The sequence below is a fragment of the Lacerta agilis genome, chromosome 12 (genome assembly GCF_009819535.1).
Source record: "Lacerta agilis isolate rLacAgi1 chromosome 12, rLacAgi1.pri, whole genome shotgun sequence".
In the NCBI taxonomy this organism is placed as follows: domain Eukaryota; kingdom Metazoa; phylum Chordata; class Lepidosauria; order Squamata; family Lacertidae; genus Lacerta; species Lacerta agilis.
In genome coordinates, this window is record NC_046323.1 from 10,147,589 (window position 1) to 10,164,923 (window position 17,335).

Here is a 17,335-nt window from a genome sequence, read left to right on the forward strand (position 1 = left end):
ATCTGAGACAATATGGCACCACTTTGGTTCCTTTTGGTACCTGTCTCCTTCAGCCTATTAAAACTAGGCTTGGAACAGCAGGGAGAAGAGGGATGAGCTGACAGAAGGGGGGGACTTGCTTGTCAATGTGTTTTCTGGGAAGGAGAAGCAGAAAGTGGGAGATAACTCAATGCAGGGGGCTGAAAGGCAGACATCATGAAGGTTGGTTGGAGACAAGCTGGGGCAGAGGCACAAAGATGGCGCTTAGAAAGCCTGTGAAGGATAAGCCCCTCTGGAGACACGGATGCTGTAAACTCTGTGCTCCCTCCATCTGCACCAGGTTGAAGTGGGGCACAGGTGGCGCTGTGGCCTAAACCACTGAGCCTCTTGGGCTTGCTGATTGGAAGGTTAGCTGTTCGAATCCCCCCATGGGGTGAGCTCCCATTGCTCTGTCCTAGCTCCTGCCAACCTAGCACTTCGAAAGCACGCCAGTGCAAGTAGATAAATAGGTACCGCTGTGGCGGGAAGGTAAACAGTGTTTCCGTACACTCTGGTTTCCGTCCTGGTGTTCCGCTGCGCCAGAAGTTTAGTCATGCTGGCCACATGACCCAGAAAGCTGTCTGCAGTCAAACACCGGCTCCCTTGGCCTCAAAGCTAGATGAGCGTGACAACCCCATAGTTGCCTTTGACTGGACTTAGCCATCCAGGGGTCCTTTACCTTTTTTTTACCTTTTGCACCAGGTTGTAAGTATGTGTTAATAAGCCATATTTCTGAAAGACACAGCAGTCCCTGCCATGTCTTGAATGGAAACACAAACTCACTGGAATCTTGCTACTGTTCCGCAGGGACTGGGGGGGGGGTGGTGGTTGACCTTCGCCACCCTACTATGGCACCCAAAGAAGGAAAATCCCACATGCATCACTGCCTCTCCCTCGCAGCAAAACGTCACCACAGTAACAATAGGTACCTATCTGCTGCAGTTTATACAAAAAGCAAAAAGGTTTTTCGCAGCACTTGAAATCGATTCCCCGAGGCTGCCGCCTCCTGCTGCCTAACGGTAGGGCCGGCCAGGCAGAACGGATTCTGGCGGGCTTTTCAACAACGCTTTGGCGAAGGCCTTTCGCTCCGAAGCTGGCGCCCCCTCGCGGTAGCAAGGCGACGAAACGTAAACATGGGAGAATGTTGGCAAAGGGGGCTTAACCGCGGCAGCCCTCTCGGAGGACGGGGCGGAAAGAAGGGCCAATGGCGAGGTAGAAACAAGCCTCGCACTACTGTACTCTTAATCTGTTCCCTCATCTGCGGCGGGAAGGCCGCAGCCGGGGCGAGGGGGTCCAATCTGTAAAGGCCAGGTTTCCATAGCAACGGAGGAGAACTCCGGCTTGCGCAGGGCGGCCAACATCCGGGTACCCCTGATATAAGGGGGCGGATCTAACGCAGAGAGCGCAAGCCCAGGGTCTCTCTCTTTCTCTCTCCCCCGCCCCGCCCCAAACTCCCCTCAGCTATGTGCCGACTGTTGTTTCCGGCGTCCTGTGCGGTATCTAAGATACTGAAGGGGCGGATAGGACTAGTCCACACGATGGCCCAAAACGGGGGGCGGGGGAGAGAGAGAGAGTAGGAGAAGGCTCCAACCGCACCGTTTCTCAGAGAAATCAGACTGACGGGTGACTTTCTCCCGGTAGTGTTACTCCAACCCTACGCGTCCCGCCGGGCGAGAACACCCGCTTTCCCTAAAGCCGGAAAGGCCTGAGAGGAACCCCCCCCTGCGAAAATGGAGCGGCCTGCGGAGAGCGTGGTCTCTCGCGGATTTCAGTTAACGGTTGTGGCAGAAGCGGCTCTCTCGCGCCGCGCCCCGTCCCGCCCCGCGCGCGCTCCTTTTGTGTTCTGAGCGGGGCTCTCGCGGCCTCCTTCCCTCGGAGGAGAGCAGGTAGTCCGTCTTCTCTTCCCGTCGAAGCGTTGCGGGATGAGGCCGCGAGCGAGCTAGAGGTTCCGGCGACGTGTCTTCCGCGCCCCTCAGCCCTTCCTTTCAGTGGGAGATTTTGTTTGTTTGTTTATTATTATTTATTTCGCCCGCCCACACGGGCTCCTCTCCGCGTGCCTCAGGGGAGGCATTGGGGGCTGAGAGCAGGAGCTGCTTCCCTCAGCGAAGAGGCAGCGTCCAGAGGATTTAAAAACGCGAGGTGTTTTGTTTTTTTGCATTCAGCGGCCCATTCCGAGGAAAGGGTTAGAAATATGCCGCCCCTTTTGCCATCACCTTCACCATCTCCTTTCTCCTCCTCTTGCTGCTTCTCCCCCTTCCTTTCGCAGAGACTCGGCGCCTCTAATAACTCTAACAGGCAGGCATTCAACAGGGGAAAATCCCTTGGTCTTGGGATTTCTCCCTATCTTGTTAAGAAGTCCACCAAACGTATCTTAAAGGGGATGGGGGAAGTGCCGGTGGTTGCTACACACACACACTGCTTTTTTATTAAAAAAAATGTTTAGGGGTACTCTCATTTCAACTCAAGAAAATAACCATTTTATAGTTCAAACCGGGGAAATAAATACAGCAAATGGACAAAAGTACAAAGATTCACAAAATGTTCAGGGGTATGCGAACCCCCAGGAAAAAAATTTTTTTGTGTGTGTGTACACACACACCCATACATAGTGTATACATAATGTATATGTGTGTGTGTGTGTGTGTGTATATATATATATATATATATATATATATATATATATATATATATATGAATGATGCTTTTGCAGGACTTTTCCTGCAAGAGCAGCTTGCTTCTTTCAAAAATATTTTCAATTCTTGAGATCCCTTTCTTTTCCCATTTTTAAATTTTTTTTTTTGCAAACATAATTACAATCAAAACAGCACCAGCCCTTTCATTAGAAGCCATCAGTTCTCAAAAGCCTGTTGGAACAAGAAAGTTTGCATCTGCTTGCAGAAGGACAAGGAAGGAGCCAGTCTAGGGAGGGAGTTCCAGGGTCTGAGAGCACCAAAAAGGCATGATGGTGATAGTAGTGGTAGTAATAATAATAATAATAATAATAATAATGTTTTCGTATGTCTCCTAGGATCCATAAAGGTTGCTCTATAATCTATCCCAAATTGAATTGGGTGTTGCAGACACTGATTCTCACTGTAACAGAGCTATGGGCCTCCTGTAAAGTTTTGTTGCAAAACTTCATAGCTGATGGATATGGAGCCAAGAACAGAACTTGGCACCACCAGGAACGACTTTTCTTGCAAGAGCAGCTTGCTTTCAAAAATATATTGAACTCTTGAGATCCCTTTCTCTTCCCACATTTTTTTTATTTATGCAAGTTCTTAACATGTAATTGTAATCTAATGTATAATCTGCACTGCTAATTAGTTAATTCCCCCTCCTCCAGAAGAGAAATATGTTAGTAGGTTACCTATATAAATAATCAACAGTTAAAAATGGCTTTTATCCTAGTCCTTTAGAAATAAGGTACAGCTCATTCTTTGGTGTTATGTCACTTTGTATACCGTAAATGTTACCTAGATTAAGAGTTCTCAGGCTCTCCTCATGAACATTAAAGTCATCGTATGTAAAATATTGTGTTGCTCAGGCTCCCTTAGTTGTAGGTTGTGAATGTCAGGGATGAGAAACTGGTGGTCCTCCTGAAGTTGGCTCTGCTAGCTGAGGCAGATGAGAGTTGGACTCTAGGTACCTCTGGAGGGCCACAGGTTCTGATTTTCTGGTGTAAATTACTCTCTTAAAGACTATGTAAAACTACACCGGGTACATGCCTAAAACATTTTGTAGGTTATGCTATTCAAAAAATCAAGGTGTTTATTCTTATATTAAATTAGAAGAGTTTCCTTTCATTTTGAGGTTTTAATTTTGTGGCTTTGATTTAATTTATGTATACAGATTTTATTATGGAGAACTTTATTTTGTATGAAGAGATTGGAAGAGGAAGCAAAACAGTTGTATATAAAGGCAGAAGAAAAGGAACTATTAATTTTGTGGCTATTTTGTGCACTGAGAAATGCAAGAGAGCTGAAATAACGAACTGGGTAAGAACTACTATTTTAGAAAGATGTAAATGAAATTATTCAACATATTTTCAGATACAAACGTTGCCATCTGGTTGAAAAAGTCCACAATAATTTTGAACAAGATCCATGTTCCAAATAGCTGTACTTTAAAGGAGTTTTTAAGCAGAATCTAGATACCGGTACTCCTTTTTCCTCTTAAATTTTGGGTGTGCTCAGATTAGATAATTATGGTGGGCACACTGAGTGTTCATTGTATGCTTCATTGTTGTTTTGTAAGAAATACCTTACATTCTGGAAAAATAATTCTGTGTAAATGCAACAACCGCTGGTGACTTTTATGAGGTAAACAGTCTCTGGAGAATTAACTACAGCTGTAATTCAGATGTGCTGGAGAAAAATGTGGCTTGTATAGATCTATTACAATAGTGTGAAGAGAGCTTGGCACAAAAACACAGCAACTCCCACAGGATTTTTGTGTGCCACAGTTTTGTCTGAAACTGACTTGGCAATTGCTAAATCCCTTTTTTTACTTTACTCTGAAAGGCTCTTGTCTTGAGCAGTTCTCTCTCTGGATTAACTCTGTTGGGGATAAGAAACAAGAGTAATATATGATATTAATGGGTGGATTTGGTTTCCTTTTCACCTTTGCTACAAAGACTAATCAGGTTTGATCAAATGAAGTGTTCATGAAGATGCCTTTTCAAAAATGTTTCAAAAAATGTTTTTAATTGACTAATCTCAAACTTTGGGGGGGGGGGGAATAGCCATGGGCCTTCAATGTTTTGTTCAATCCTTTTCTGTCTTGAAACGTCACAATCTGTAAACCATCAATCACAACTTTTGTTTTGTACTTTTCCTGGAACATAATGAATCCACCCCAACATTTTTCACAAATGTATTAATCTGTTACCATCCTCTTGTGCCTTTCCCTGGGGACAGGAGGAATTCTAGTCTGCTACATTGCTTTTTGCATAGACATCTCTTGAAATCCCACTTCTTAAGGGCAACTGTTCCATTTTGTGCCTGTCCCATCCTCAGCCCAAACCAACTCACGTGTGGATAATCTGTTGCAGGTGCGCCTTACTCATGAAATTAGGCACAAGAACATAGTAACATTTCATGAATGGTATGAAACAAGCAATCACCTCTGGCTTGTGGTGGAATTGTGCACAGGTAAGCAGCTGTTACAATGTTTTGTGACTGTTGTTTCCCAAGGGCCATCTAGAGAAGCCTTGACGGATGGATTTGTTCCCTAGACTCCCCACCTCCATTTTACTAGGACCAATCAAAAGTGGGAAGGCCTGTTCTCATATTGCTGCCAGTACAATCGGGCCAGGATTGGTGTTATATGCTCAAACAGTCTTGCCCGAGTGAGCAACCTGATCGGTGAATGCTGTGCCAGTGGAAATTTCCGTACCATCTTCAGAGGCAGCCCCACGTATAATATGTTGCAGTAATGTAACCTAGAGGTTACCAGAGCATAGACAACAGTAATCTGCAAAAAATAAAACTTACTCCATTGGCTCCGGTGCCCCACTCTTAAATCTACACCTCAGATAAGACCAATTGTTCTTTCTACCTCCAGCGTCAGAGGCATTATGTCTCTGAATATTGCATGCTAGGAATCGCAGGTGGGCAGTGTAGATCAAAGGTTTTGTATGCCTATTTTGTCAGAAAAAGCTTAAGGACAAAAATTTACATAGTACTATAGAGGCCAGTTAATTTGAATTAAAAAACAACAATTTCATAGCAGAATATCCATAAATGCCTTACAGGTGGATCACTGGAAATGGTAATTGCTCAAGATGAATGTCTACCTGAGGTGGTTGTGAGGGAATTTGGCGTTGATTTGGTTACTGGACTCCATCATATTCACAACCTTGGAATTCTCTTCTGTGACCTTACACCTGGGAAGGTAAGAGGGAATGATTTCTAAAAACAACTTAAAAAATAATAATTCAAGAAATCACTAACTGATATACCTTACAGATTCTCCTTGAAGGGCCTGGAACACTGAAGTTCAGTAACTTTTGCTTGGCTAAAGCAGAGGGTGAAAACTTGGAGGAATTTTTTGCTTTAATTGGAACAGAAGACGGAGGAGGTGATAGTGATGAAAACTCAAGACAAAATCTGAAGAACAGATTCAGAGGTACATTGCAATATGTAAAGACAACAGTAGCAAAAGGCAGAGTTGTAAATGGGAAACTAATTCAGTGATATCTTACCCTGCCTTATTGAAAGCAGTGATTCTACATTTGATGGATAGGGCATCTGTGGCCCTCAATATGTTGCTACAGCTCCCATCATTCTTTACCATTGGCTGTGCTAGTTAGTGTCAGTAGTAACCTCTTAGGGTCGTTTCCTCCGTGCAAAGTCATACCAAGCAGTTACGTTTTCAAAGAGCTGAGTTGTGTGGCTGTCAGTTTCATCAGATAAATGCTGGGTGCCATATTACCCCTGCCTCCCTCCCTGAACTCTCCAGTTCTTCCACTTTGGGGTTACCTTCCTGCTGTTGTAAGGTGCAGGGCTAGACAAAGTAGAATGCACTCAGTCTTTGCGTTTACCCTTCTTCCTGGTTGCTTGCTACTCTGTGATTATTGGAGCTGCTCTGTTGCATTAGCACAGACTTAGAAGAAAATCAGCCTGAAATTCCTTTGAGTATCCAAGAAATGAGTTTAAGATGAAAGCAGTAGTGGACACCAAGGTGGGGCACCACAAGTCAGTTGTATTACTGCTGTTTTTCAGGAGGTAGAAAGAGAGGGGTGAGGTTGGCATGGTGCAAATGCACTGGTGGAGCAAATCCAGCACACCTGTTGCCAAGCTCCCCATGGCTTCATCTCCCCCCACCCTACCTCCCAGTAAGCAGTAACATTACCAACTGGAGGTCAGATGAGTGATCCTGCCCTGCAAGACCATCCACTAAAACATAAAAGTGTTGGTGACTTTTGAAAGGATGTTTATTACAAAATCAGAGCAAATCGCTATTCATGACTTTGTTTTGTAGGTACACTGTCATATATTGCTCCAGAAGTGATAGAAGGAAGTGACTTCTCTATAGCCAGTGATCTGTGGGCATTGGGCTGTTTGTTATATGAAATGTTTTCAGGTATTACATTATTTATACTAACATGATTAGCATTACATTACAATGTTAATTAGTGTTATAAATACTAATACAATTCAGGAACATTAAGATGGAGATGTTGTTCCATTTATGAACCTGTGTAGGTTCCTTTGCTATTGATAGAGCTGTGAACATCTAATTTGTATAGTCATTAATACAAAATAGAAAATTCTTTCCAGTAGCACCTTAGAGACCAACTGAGTTTGTTCTTGGTAGGAGCTTTCGTGTGCATGCACACGAAAGAACAAACTCCTACCAAGAACAAACTCAGTTGGTCTCTTAAGGTGCTACTGGAAAGAATTTTCTATTTTGTTTTGACTATGGCAGACCAACACGGCTACCCACCTGTAACCAGTCATTAATACAGTTACTTAATAGAATAAGCAGGTAGAATTTAATCTCAGAATCAGACTAGGATAATCTCAGCCCTTGGTTTTTCCCTTCAGTTAGGTTAAAGTTCTTGCTGCAGACCTTCTTCATTATAAAGAAAGTTTTAATGCTTTATTTCATATTCATGTAAATCACTTAGATTAGACAGTGATTTTACAATCATGTGACTTATAAATTTTGTTAAGTACATAAAATAAAAGTAAAATAAATAAAATGAACACTCATTAAATTTCAAATCAAATCCCAAGTGACTCTTCGGCTACAGTGGGTAGTCATCATAACCCACTTTGCTGGTCTATGGTTGTCTTCTGTGGACCTTTGTTATATGATAGTGAGGAGTGGCTGCCGCTGCCACAGCATTTCAGAGTCGGGATGGAAGAAGATTAACTGACAATCTGTTAGGGCCTAACTGAATGAGAAGTGAGTAATTTGTGATTTCATCTTCTGACATTAACTTTTTAGCTCTTTCCTCCCCCCCAAAAAAGTTGTCTTCTGCCAGTAGGTCAAATAGTATAGGTTTTTTGGGTGGGTGGGTGTTTAAACTATGAGAATGGCACAGAGGAAAGATTCTCCCACCCATTCTTGCTTCTGCCCAGATCCCTTTCAGGCCTTCTTGTGGCTGCTTTTTCTTCCCAAAGGAAATGTCTTGGGATGTGATCTCAGATCTTCTGCATCTTGTTTAGTTTGGTTCCCCCCCCATTGTATATCTTTTTATGAATTATAGGTGTAACTCAGTGTTTCTTGCTGTTAAGAGCCTTAAGCAAAACAATTTTTTAAAAAATGCTGTTTTTAGAAATCAATTGGTATAATGCTGCCAATTTTCCATTATTATTATTATCTCTTAAATGGACTTGTAATAACTCTTGGCTGATGCAAATAAAATTATTACTTAATTTTTCTGATGCTTATTCAAGTTTTATTGAAATCTTATCTACTTACGTTTGTAGGAAGACCTCCGTTCTTCTCCAAAAGTGTTACTGAATTAGCAGAAAAGATTTTACATGAAGATCCTTTCCCACCTACACAGCAAGGTATTGTTCCTTAGATAAATGATGGTGAAAATAATTTTATAAGTTTATAAAATGGGACAAATGAGTGAATGATTCCATGCATTCCCTCCTTAAGAAGTTAATATATGAATTCTTTCACGTTGCTGTTTTTAGATTTTGGTAGTTAGTAAAATTATATTTGTTCCAAAATAGAATAGTTTTGTTATCTTACAGGATCAGCACCTCTAGAACCATCTTCAGACTTCCTTACCTTGCTTGATTCTTTACTTCAAAAGGATCCTCAGAAGAGGTAAAATTATTATTTGAAGAGCTGCTATTTATTAATGATACACACTGATTAAAAAAACAAATCTAAAGTTTGTGGAATTTAAATTGGTACTGTATGAGAGGATTGTATATGTATTTTCTTATTTTATTTAAAGATTGACTTGGGCCAAGCTGTTGCAGCATCCTTTCTGGAAAGATGCTTTTATCCAAATTCCCAGTGACATAATCTCCAGCCAAGAAACAAGCTCTAGGTACAGTTCAAAATTAATTTGAAATTTTGAATTCTGTTGCTGAACAAACTTATTGTGAGAAGGATGCATGCATGAGGCTAAAGATTTCTGACAATGTGGGTTCTGTCCCTTGAATGCTTTTGCCACGACAATATTGCTAGTTTTTAAGATGTCACAAGATTCCCTGTTTTTGCTGCAACAGAACAATATGGCTTCATCCTTGGCTGTCGCCCTGTTTTTAGAGAGCTCCTGTTCTGCAACCCATTAACATTGTAGCTGATATCCTTGGACAAGAAGAGTGGAACATAAATGAATTAAATAAAAAATTGCTTGTCTATATATAAGTAAAAAGATAATTTTGCAGTTGTTTAAGGATCTGACTGGAATAAAATGCAGATAAATTTGCATTGCCTGCAAAGTACATTTCATTGTCAATTGTTTGAACAGCAGCAAAAAAGCTGGACTGCTTGAACCTGGAGAGTCTGAGGTTCAATTAGAGAGTAAAAGTCTACCAGACATTATGTTGCCAAGAACAGAAAACAATCAACTTAACAGATCTTTCAAGCTGGGTAAGATTGCACCTTCATTTTATGTATTAGTTTAGGGGTTGGGAACTGTTCTGGATTCTTGAGCCAGATTCTTACCAAAATCAGCCTCATGGGCCAAATTTGACGGATGGATGGGGGCCACTTACCTGCTAGTCACTATTATGATAACATATGATTGACAGATGTGTTGTCCTGCCCACCTGTTACAAACCCTTGCACAGGGTCCTTTTGGGACCTGGGTAAGCACTTTAGAAGTGGTTTGTTAGCCCTATTGCTTGGCAATTCCCAAAGCAGCAAACATGAGGCTAGCAAAGAAATTCTTTTTCCATCTTTATGGGGTGTGGGGAGAAGGAAGCTGGTATTCTACAGGCATCCACTGCGTGCAAGTGAGGTCTATCTCACTGCTGATCTAAAAAGCAGGTTTCTTGCCCCTGCGTTTCACAGATCAGCTGAGAAAAAGTTTTTTTTTCTCACACACAGAGTACTGTACCTTGAATAGCAGTTATTTCTGCCAGTGCAGGTTCATGGAGCCAACATGGAGGGCTGATGGAAAGCATGGCAGTAAGGAGGGAAAGAACAAAGGGCTAAGAAGAGGGGGTGCAGAGTGAGAAATTCAAAAGCACCTGCAAGGAAATTACATTTCTTAGTCCTGATTGAGCAACTGACAGGTGGATGTAGTTTAGGGGAAATAGCTTTGGGGGCCACCATGTACAGTCGTACCTTGGATCCCGAACACCTTGCGAGTTGAACGTTTTGGCTCCCGAACACCGCAAACCCAGATGGAAGTGGGTGTTCCAGTTTGCGAGAGTTCTTTGGAACCCGAACATCTGACACTGCTTCCACTGCTTCTGATTGGCTGCAGGAGCTTCCTGCAGCCAATTGGAAGCTGCGCCTTGGTTTCTGAACGTTTTGGAAATAGAGCGGACTTCCGGAACGGATTCCGTTTGACTTACAAGGTACCACTGTAATGTAAAACTGAGAACTAAAATGCATGCTTGAAACATTACAATTGTAAACATTGTTCATGCTGGTAAATAGTTAAATGTTTTCTTTGTCAAGAAAATCCAGAAGAACTACGCCCTAAAAGTGCTGTTGATGGTGAATCAAATGAATCTATATTTCTTCTCAGGTACGAAGACAGCACAACACTTTAAAATGAAGTTGTAGAAAATAATTCAGATAATTTGCATTGAAGTATTCAGTTTTGTATATATATGTGTATATTGTCTTTCAGTTCTCGTCCCACGCCTAGAACTACTAACACAGTGGAAATAAACAATGCTGCTGCTGTTCTAGCTACACATTCAGCACACACAGCATCTCCAAGTCCTTCAGCAAAGGTGAGTGTAGTTTGAAGGAAACAGAAGCAAGAGACTGAATTCCATATGACTGCTATAGAAAAACAGAAGAGGAAGAGCTGCCAAATCACAGCTAAGAAAAAATTGCATTACTGAAGCCAAGGATGGTGATAAAATAATTGACAATGTCAGAAGAGGCACACAGATTGAGAAGAGTGAGGATGATGATGAGGCCCTTATATTTAACTAGAAAACAGCAATTGGTAATTCCTGTTAAAACTAGTTTTTGTGGAATAAATTAAATAGAAACTAGTGATGGAGATTATCAGAGAGCTGAAGACAAAGAAGCAGTAGTACAGCCCAATCTTAGTCATTTGTGCAGAAGGAAATCTCATTTATTTCAGAGGGGCTTATTTCTAACTAAATGTTTAGGATTCTGTAATGGATGCAGTAGGTGAGCTCCCGTTGTCTTGTCCCAGCTCCTGCCAACCCAACAGTTCGAAAGCATACCAGCATGAGTAGATAAATAGGTACTGCTGTGGCGGGAAGGTAAATGGCGTTTCCATTAATGTTTCCCATTGCGCCAGAAGCGGTTTAGTCATGCTGGCCACATGACCCAGAAAGCTGTCTGTGGACAAACACTGGCTCAGCCTGAAAGCAGAGATGAGTGCTGCACCCCATAGTCTAATTTGACTGGACTTAACCGTCCGGGGTCCTTTACATTTTTTACTTTTAGTATAAAGGTTGCACCCTCACTTAAGCTTTAAAGTAGAAGAGTGATAGGATGGTAGCATGAAGAAAACAGGAAGTATATTTGTTCCAGCCTGAAAACTTATATGGTGAAGAGGAGAGAATGTAAAAAAGAGAAGGGAAGAATGAGGGGTTACAAAACAGAAGAAGGTGGAGTAAAGTGTGGAAAAAATGAAGCCATTGAATGAAACAAGCAAGAATTCAGAAGGATCAGAATATATTTACAGTGGAATATATCTGAGTGATTTTTTTTTTACATAACAAGCAAATTATTGCATAAGATTATGATAGTATTCTTGTACACCAAGAAATTGTGAGGAAAATTTCAGCTGTTTAATTGATAGGTCCTAATGTACTAGTAATTTTCTAGATAATGGGATGCATTAAAGGGACCCCTGACCGTTAAGTCCAGTCGTGGACGACTGGGGTTGCAGCGCTCATCTCGCTTTATTGACCGAGGGAGCCGGCATACTGCTTCCGGGTCTTGTGGCCAGCATGACAAAGCCGCTTCTGGCGAACCAGAGCAGCGCATGAAAACGCCGTTTACCTTCCCGCCAAAGCGGTACCTATTTATCTACTTGTACTTTTGATGTGCTTTCAAACTGCTAGGTGGGCAGGAGCTGGGACCGAACAATGGGAGCTCACCCCATCGCAGGGATTTGAACCGCCGACCTTCTCATCAGCAAGCCCTAGGCTCTGGTTTAACCCACAGCGCCACCCGCGTTACTTTCACTCAGATCTTAAAAATCAACATTGTCACTCCAGGAAACCAATGAATTCTGCTGCCTGCATTAATATCTTTTGGAGTTGACAAAGAAGCCTTCTGGCGCCTTTTCATAATAAATGCAGGAGTGGCACAATGTTTGCTGTGTTTAAAATATATGTTACTGTAAATACTACTATTTGCTTATATTCTAGGATAAAAACATATGCTGCAGCCAGCAGGATATAGAGTCCAAAGTGAAAGAGCTCATCTTTTTGGAGTCTGACTTTATTGTCACCCCTGTAATTGATAATCCAAAGGTACTTTTAGCACTTACCATACATTACTTTTTCAAATAATATATTCAGAAATTTATAGTGCTTTTTGTTACCCGTTGCACTAGCTCAGTTGGTAGAGCATGAGACTGTTAATATCAGGGTTGTGAATTGAACCCCATGTTGGGCAAAGGTTTCTGCAGTGCAGGGGGTTGGACTAGATGACCCTCTTGGTCCCTTCCAAATCCACAATTTTATGATTCTACACTACAGGGATTAATCTTCAACTATTTTACTCCCACCTAGTGGCTATACCTCATTCCTGCAGGTTTACATTAAATTGTTATGCTAATCAAATGGACAATTTTTGTATCACTTGATAGCACTCACATCAATGCAAGCCTCCACACCAGTACAGTCACAAACCTTTTTTTCTCTGGGGGCACAATTGGAATTTTGAGAATGTGTTGACGGCTACTAGTCACAACACAGCTACTTTTGGTATAACACAAAATGGCTGCCACCACCAAAAGAATAGAAAAAGAAGATAGACAGAAACATATAATGGTTCAAATATGGAAAAAATACTCATTTTATTTTTGTTAACAAGATACGTTTGAAAAACCTTCTTTTTTCCATTTACTGTTAAGTTTTGGTGGTTGTCTGTTGCTGCCGTCCTTCTATGGATTACAGCTATAAAATAATAGATAACTGAATAAGTCAAACAACCTAGAATCAAGAATGATGTTTTTGTTTGTGTTAATGGTTTTTAAATAGCCTTGGGCAAAATGACAGATTCAGATATATTGGATCAGATGTGGCATTGCATATTCACAAAAGGTCTGGCTAAAACAATTTGTCAAAACGTAGGTGAGAATCATTACAATATATAAGTGGTATTAACTCTAGATAGCTTGTTAAGAATATACCAAAAAAAGCCACAGATCAGTGCTGAAGGTAAACTCAAAATACGGGCCTCTCTGGAAATTAACTTTTGGAAAAAGTTAACTATACTTTGTTCACATTAACTGTATTATTTAGGTTATACCCACTGTGGAGAACCTAATTAAATCTGGCACAGGTTCCAGTTTGGACTATGAGACCATTCCCAATCAGTCCCACCCATTCCCATATATGGCATCAGTTGTGGGGCAGGTATGGATTTGGCTACAAAGGAATAACTGAGAACTCATGTTAGCTCCCAGTTGTTTATTTGCATGTGGGGTTCCCTGTCAGTGCCATTGAGCTATTAACACCAACAGGGAACTCCACTGGAATTGGCTTCACTGAGGCGTTTCTCCATTTTGAGGAAATGTTTTGGAAATCAGTCTGCTTCCTTTGGTACCTTGTTCAGTGACTTCCTACTGGTCATTAAGTTTGTGTATTTATAGCTGAAATATTGACAGCTCATTGTTTATTATGGTAGAAAGTGTTTTATTTGAGGAGAGGTGCATAGTGTACCCTTGGTCTATGAGATGTTCAGAAATGCCTCAAGTCAAACAATTTTTTTCTCAGATAGTGAAGCAACCACCAGTGAAATTTGACGTGAAAACTTTACACGTACCAGCACATTCAGGTACAGTTTGCTAAAGTAATTACAGGCAACTTGCCATTTACAAGAAAATATTATTCTTTGATACTCAAAAATGTCTTAGCATTCATTTAACACTGTTGTTCTCATGTGTGTGTGTTTCGCATCTACTTCCAACTCTCACAAATGTTAATATTTAGGATGCATGCCCAAGCAAGAAGGGACAGCTGCTATAATTAATTGTCATTTTAAATTATATTGAGCCTAGTTATGAAATCACAGCTGTATACGTTGTTACAGACCATGTTTGGCATGCTGTCTTTTTGGCTCACAAGGAGCAGTGTAACAGGACCAGAGTAATAATCCAATTCAATATAAGCTAGCAAAAAAGTAGTTTTTTCACAATGTAATTTTATATGTGCCTAGGTAGAAGGAAGATCTATTGAGTTTTGTTGGACTTATTTCTGTTTCTAATACAATTGCAACCTAAGTCACTTATACCTCTATTTTATGCTTTACTCAAATGATTATGGGTCAGGTGACCTTGTCAGAATGTGGTGTGTCTTGCATGATATATTTATACCTAAAGCACATAGTCTAAAACACATAGGGTAGATACTTACTGACCATCAGAAAGTTTTATAAAACAGTGATGCTGCTCCAGTAGCTATTGCAGCATGCTTTTAGTACTATATTAAGCTGCTGCTTATAGAAACAAAAGATCACTAACACCATACTAACTTTCTTCCTGAGGAGCACTTCCTTATGTACTCTTTAGAAGCATTGTCAAGATTTTCTGCTATGTGGATTTGAGCCAAAGTTTTGGGGATCTTGTGACAAGTCAGATCCTTTCTTTGTTTTGCTTCCTGCCTAAAGGCAAGTCTGGAATAATAATATATCTTCTTGTTGTTGTTTCTTGAATTTGCATACCACCCTTCATCTGAAGATTACTGGGGGAGGGGGTGCTTCACAACACAAAAATGCAAAACGATAACACAAAAATACATTACAAAAACAAACCAATAACCCCCTCTACCGCAAACACAATCAAAAAGCTGTAAATTGTTTAACCAACCAAAGCCCTGGTTCTCGAGAAACATTGTCACCTGGCTCCCAAAGAGATATATGAAGGAGCCAGGTAGATTTCCCTGGGGAGAGCATGCCACAGATGTGGAGCCATTACAGAAAGGGCCTATTCTTATGTTGCCACCTTTCAGAACTCTCATGAAGAAGTCACATGAAGAAAGGCCTCAGATGATGACATGGTGCAGGTTGGTTCATTTGAGAAAAGGTGGTCCTTGAGGTGTTGTGGTCCTGAGCTGTTTAAGGCTTTATAGGTCAAAACCAACACTTTGGCTTGGGCCCAGAAACTAACTGGGTGCCAATGTAGTCAAACCAGGACATACATTGTATGTTCACAACAAGCTTTTTCAGGGGTTCAAGTAAGGAGAAAGAAATATACTATGTTTCAGTTTTGGTCTTGGAAAGTATATTCATAACAAGTGCTCTTAAAACATTATTTTTCTTTCCAGCTGAGAAATTGTTGATACTAAAAGAAGACGACTGGAATGACTTCTTATACCAAGTATGTCAGCTGACTGACTCCCCAGAGAAGAGCACAGGGGCAGCCAGAGTTAAACTGAATTTACTTTGCTACCTCTGCACTGTGGTTGGCAATAAGGAAGTAGCCACTAAGTTAATCAGCACACAGCTGGTAAGTAAAACTGCTAGAGCCCATAAGTTGACATATCAACAAATGGTGCAAAAGTCAGGGTGCATTTCACTGGTATTTTAAGAAACTAAGGCTGCAATCGTATGTACATATACCCATGAATGAGCCCCACTGAACACTGAAACTTACTTTTGATTAAAAATGCCTGACTGTACTGTAAGAAGAATTAGCGTGTAACATGAATTAAGAACGTTAATCTTCTAATCATACTTTTAGATAAAGCATTGTATACATTGATTGTGTGCAGGCTGCCAAATGATTTTGATTATTTGGGATGGATAGGTTGAACAAGGATTAGAAATACTAAAATACTTTACACTGTTCTGCATTAATTCTTTAAAAAGCATGAGCACAAAGACTATGCCTTTCCAGTGCAGACGTGGTGTCAGGAAAACCCCCTCCCCGCGGCTGACGGAGTCACGGGAGCGTTTGGAATACAGAGACCCGCGTCCGCTGTTTACTAGCTCGTCCTCCCCCTCCTCCGCCGGAAGCGACCATTCCTCAAGCGGGGAGGGGGAGGGAGAGACAGGAAGGCGGTGCAGGGGCTTGGAAGGGGTCAGAGAGCCTCAGCACCGCAGGGAAAGCGGGAATCGGGGTCAGGTTCCCATGCTCCGGGGTCGGATGCAGGAAGGACGTGGAAGAGGGAGGCGAGGGTTTAGAATCCCGCGTCTATTTTGCTGGACAAAGAACCAGAAGAGTTCATTCCTGGACTCTGCGGAGGGATGAGATGGACGGGTCAACTTTTGCTCCACTGTACATAGCTGTGCACAATAAAGAACTTAGTTTTAGAAGTTCTGCATCTTGGCGCTTGACTCATGGGCAACCACTGAACGTCCTAACTCATGGAGCTCTTGGCATGTTGTGATATGGCTGATTTTATCAATTTAGCTGTATTTGGATAATCATTCAAGGTCATTTTGCGAAGCTGTGTATGAGCATCATCACTCTGTGTTCCTAGATCTTGGCTTATGTAGGAGATAAGGGGTGTAGGAGGCACTCATTGTCATGACTCCATAACCATGAAGGATGTCATTGTCTTCCTGTGAAAAAGGTCAAGCCACCTTTTTGTATAGTGAGTTCTGGCTGTCTTTGAAGCAACAAGTTCAATAATAATTGAACCTGTGCAGGTATGCCTTGCTAACTTAGGTGTGTAAATATACCGGTACTTCTGATTTTCTTTTCAGGCCTAAACAAACTTGCGTCCAAACCTGTTGACCTCATGATAAATTATTTCCAGAGTGCATGGAACACAGTCCATTCTTTTTGGGGGAAGGGGGAAACTTCTCATGTAAATTGACTTCACTGACATAAACAGTCCTATATAAAACAATGATTAAATCAAGGCAGATCTCTAATAGCATTGCTGAAACTCAAAAGGCATAGATTAAGGTTGCTAACCTTCTGCAATATATACAACAACAAAGGTGCAATAGAAAATTGAGTCCCATAACAAATAAAAACCAGTCATTTTTTGCAAGG

General features: G+C 41.4%; 1 protein-coding gene across 1 annotated transcript in view; it reads left to right on the forward strand.

The window, feature by feature from the left end:
• The first annotated feature begins 1,826 nt into the window (after window positions 1–1,826).
• Window positions 1,827–17,335, forward strand: part of ULK4 (unc-51 like kinase 4) — a 154,839-nt gene continuing 139,330 nt past the window's right edge. Inside the window, exons 1-15 of the mRNA XM_033165153.1 lie at window positions 1,827–1,904; window positions 3,871–4,016; window positions 5,072–5,171; window positions 5,774–5,913; window positions 5,988–6,147; window positions 7,003–7,104; window positions 8,460–8,543; window positions 8,736–8,811; window positions 8,945–9,039; window positions 9,457–9,588; window positions 10,627–10,696; window positions 10,802–10,907; window positions 12,534–12,638; window positions 14,109–14,169; window positions 15,657–15,838. Of these exons, the coding sequence (XP_033021044.1) occupies window positions 3,879–4,016; window positions 5,072–5,171; window positions 5,774–5,913; window positions 5,988–6,147; window positions 7,003–7,104; window positions 8,460–8,543; window positions 8,736–8,811; window positions 8,945–9,039; window positions 9,457–9,588; window positions 10,627–10,696; window positions 10,802–10,907; window positions 12,534–12,638; window positions 14,109–14,169; window positions 15,657–15,838 (1,551 nt within the window). The 5' untranslated portion in view covers window positions 1,827–1,904; window positions 3,871–3,878. The remainder of the gene's footprint in view (window positions 1,905–3,870; window positions 4,017–5,071; window positions 5,172–5,773; window positions 5,914–5,987; window positions 6,148–7,002; window positions 7,105–8,459; window positions 8,544–8,735; window positions 8,812–8,944; window positions 9,040–9,456; window positions 9,589–10,626; window positions 10,697–10,801; window positions 10,908–12,533; window positions 12,639–14,108; window positions 14,170–15,656; window positions 15,839–17,335) is intronic.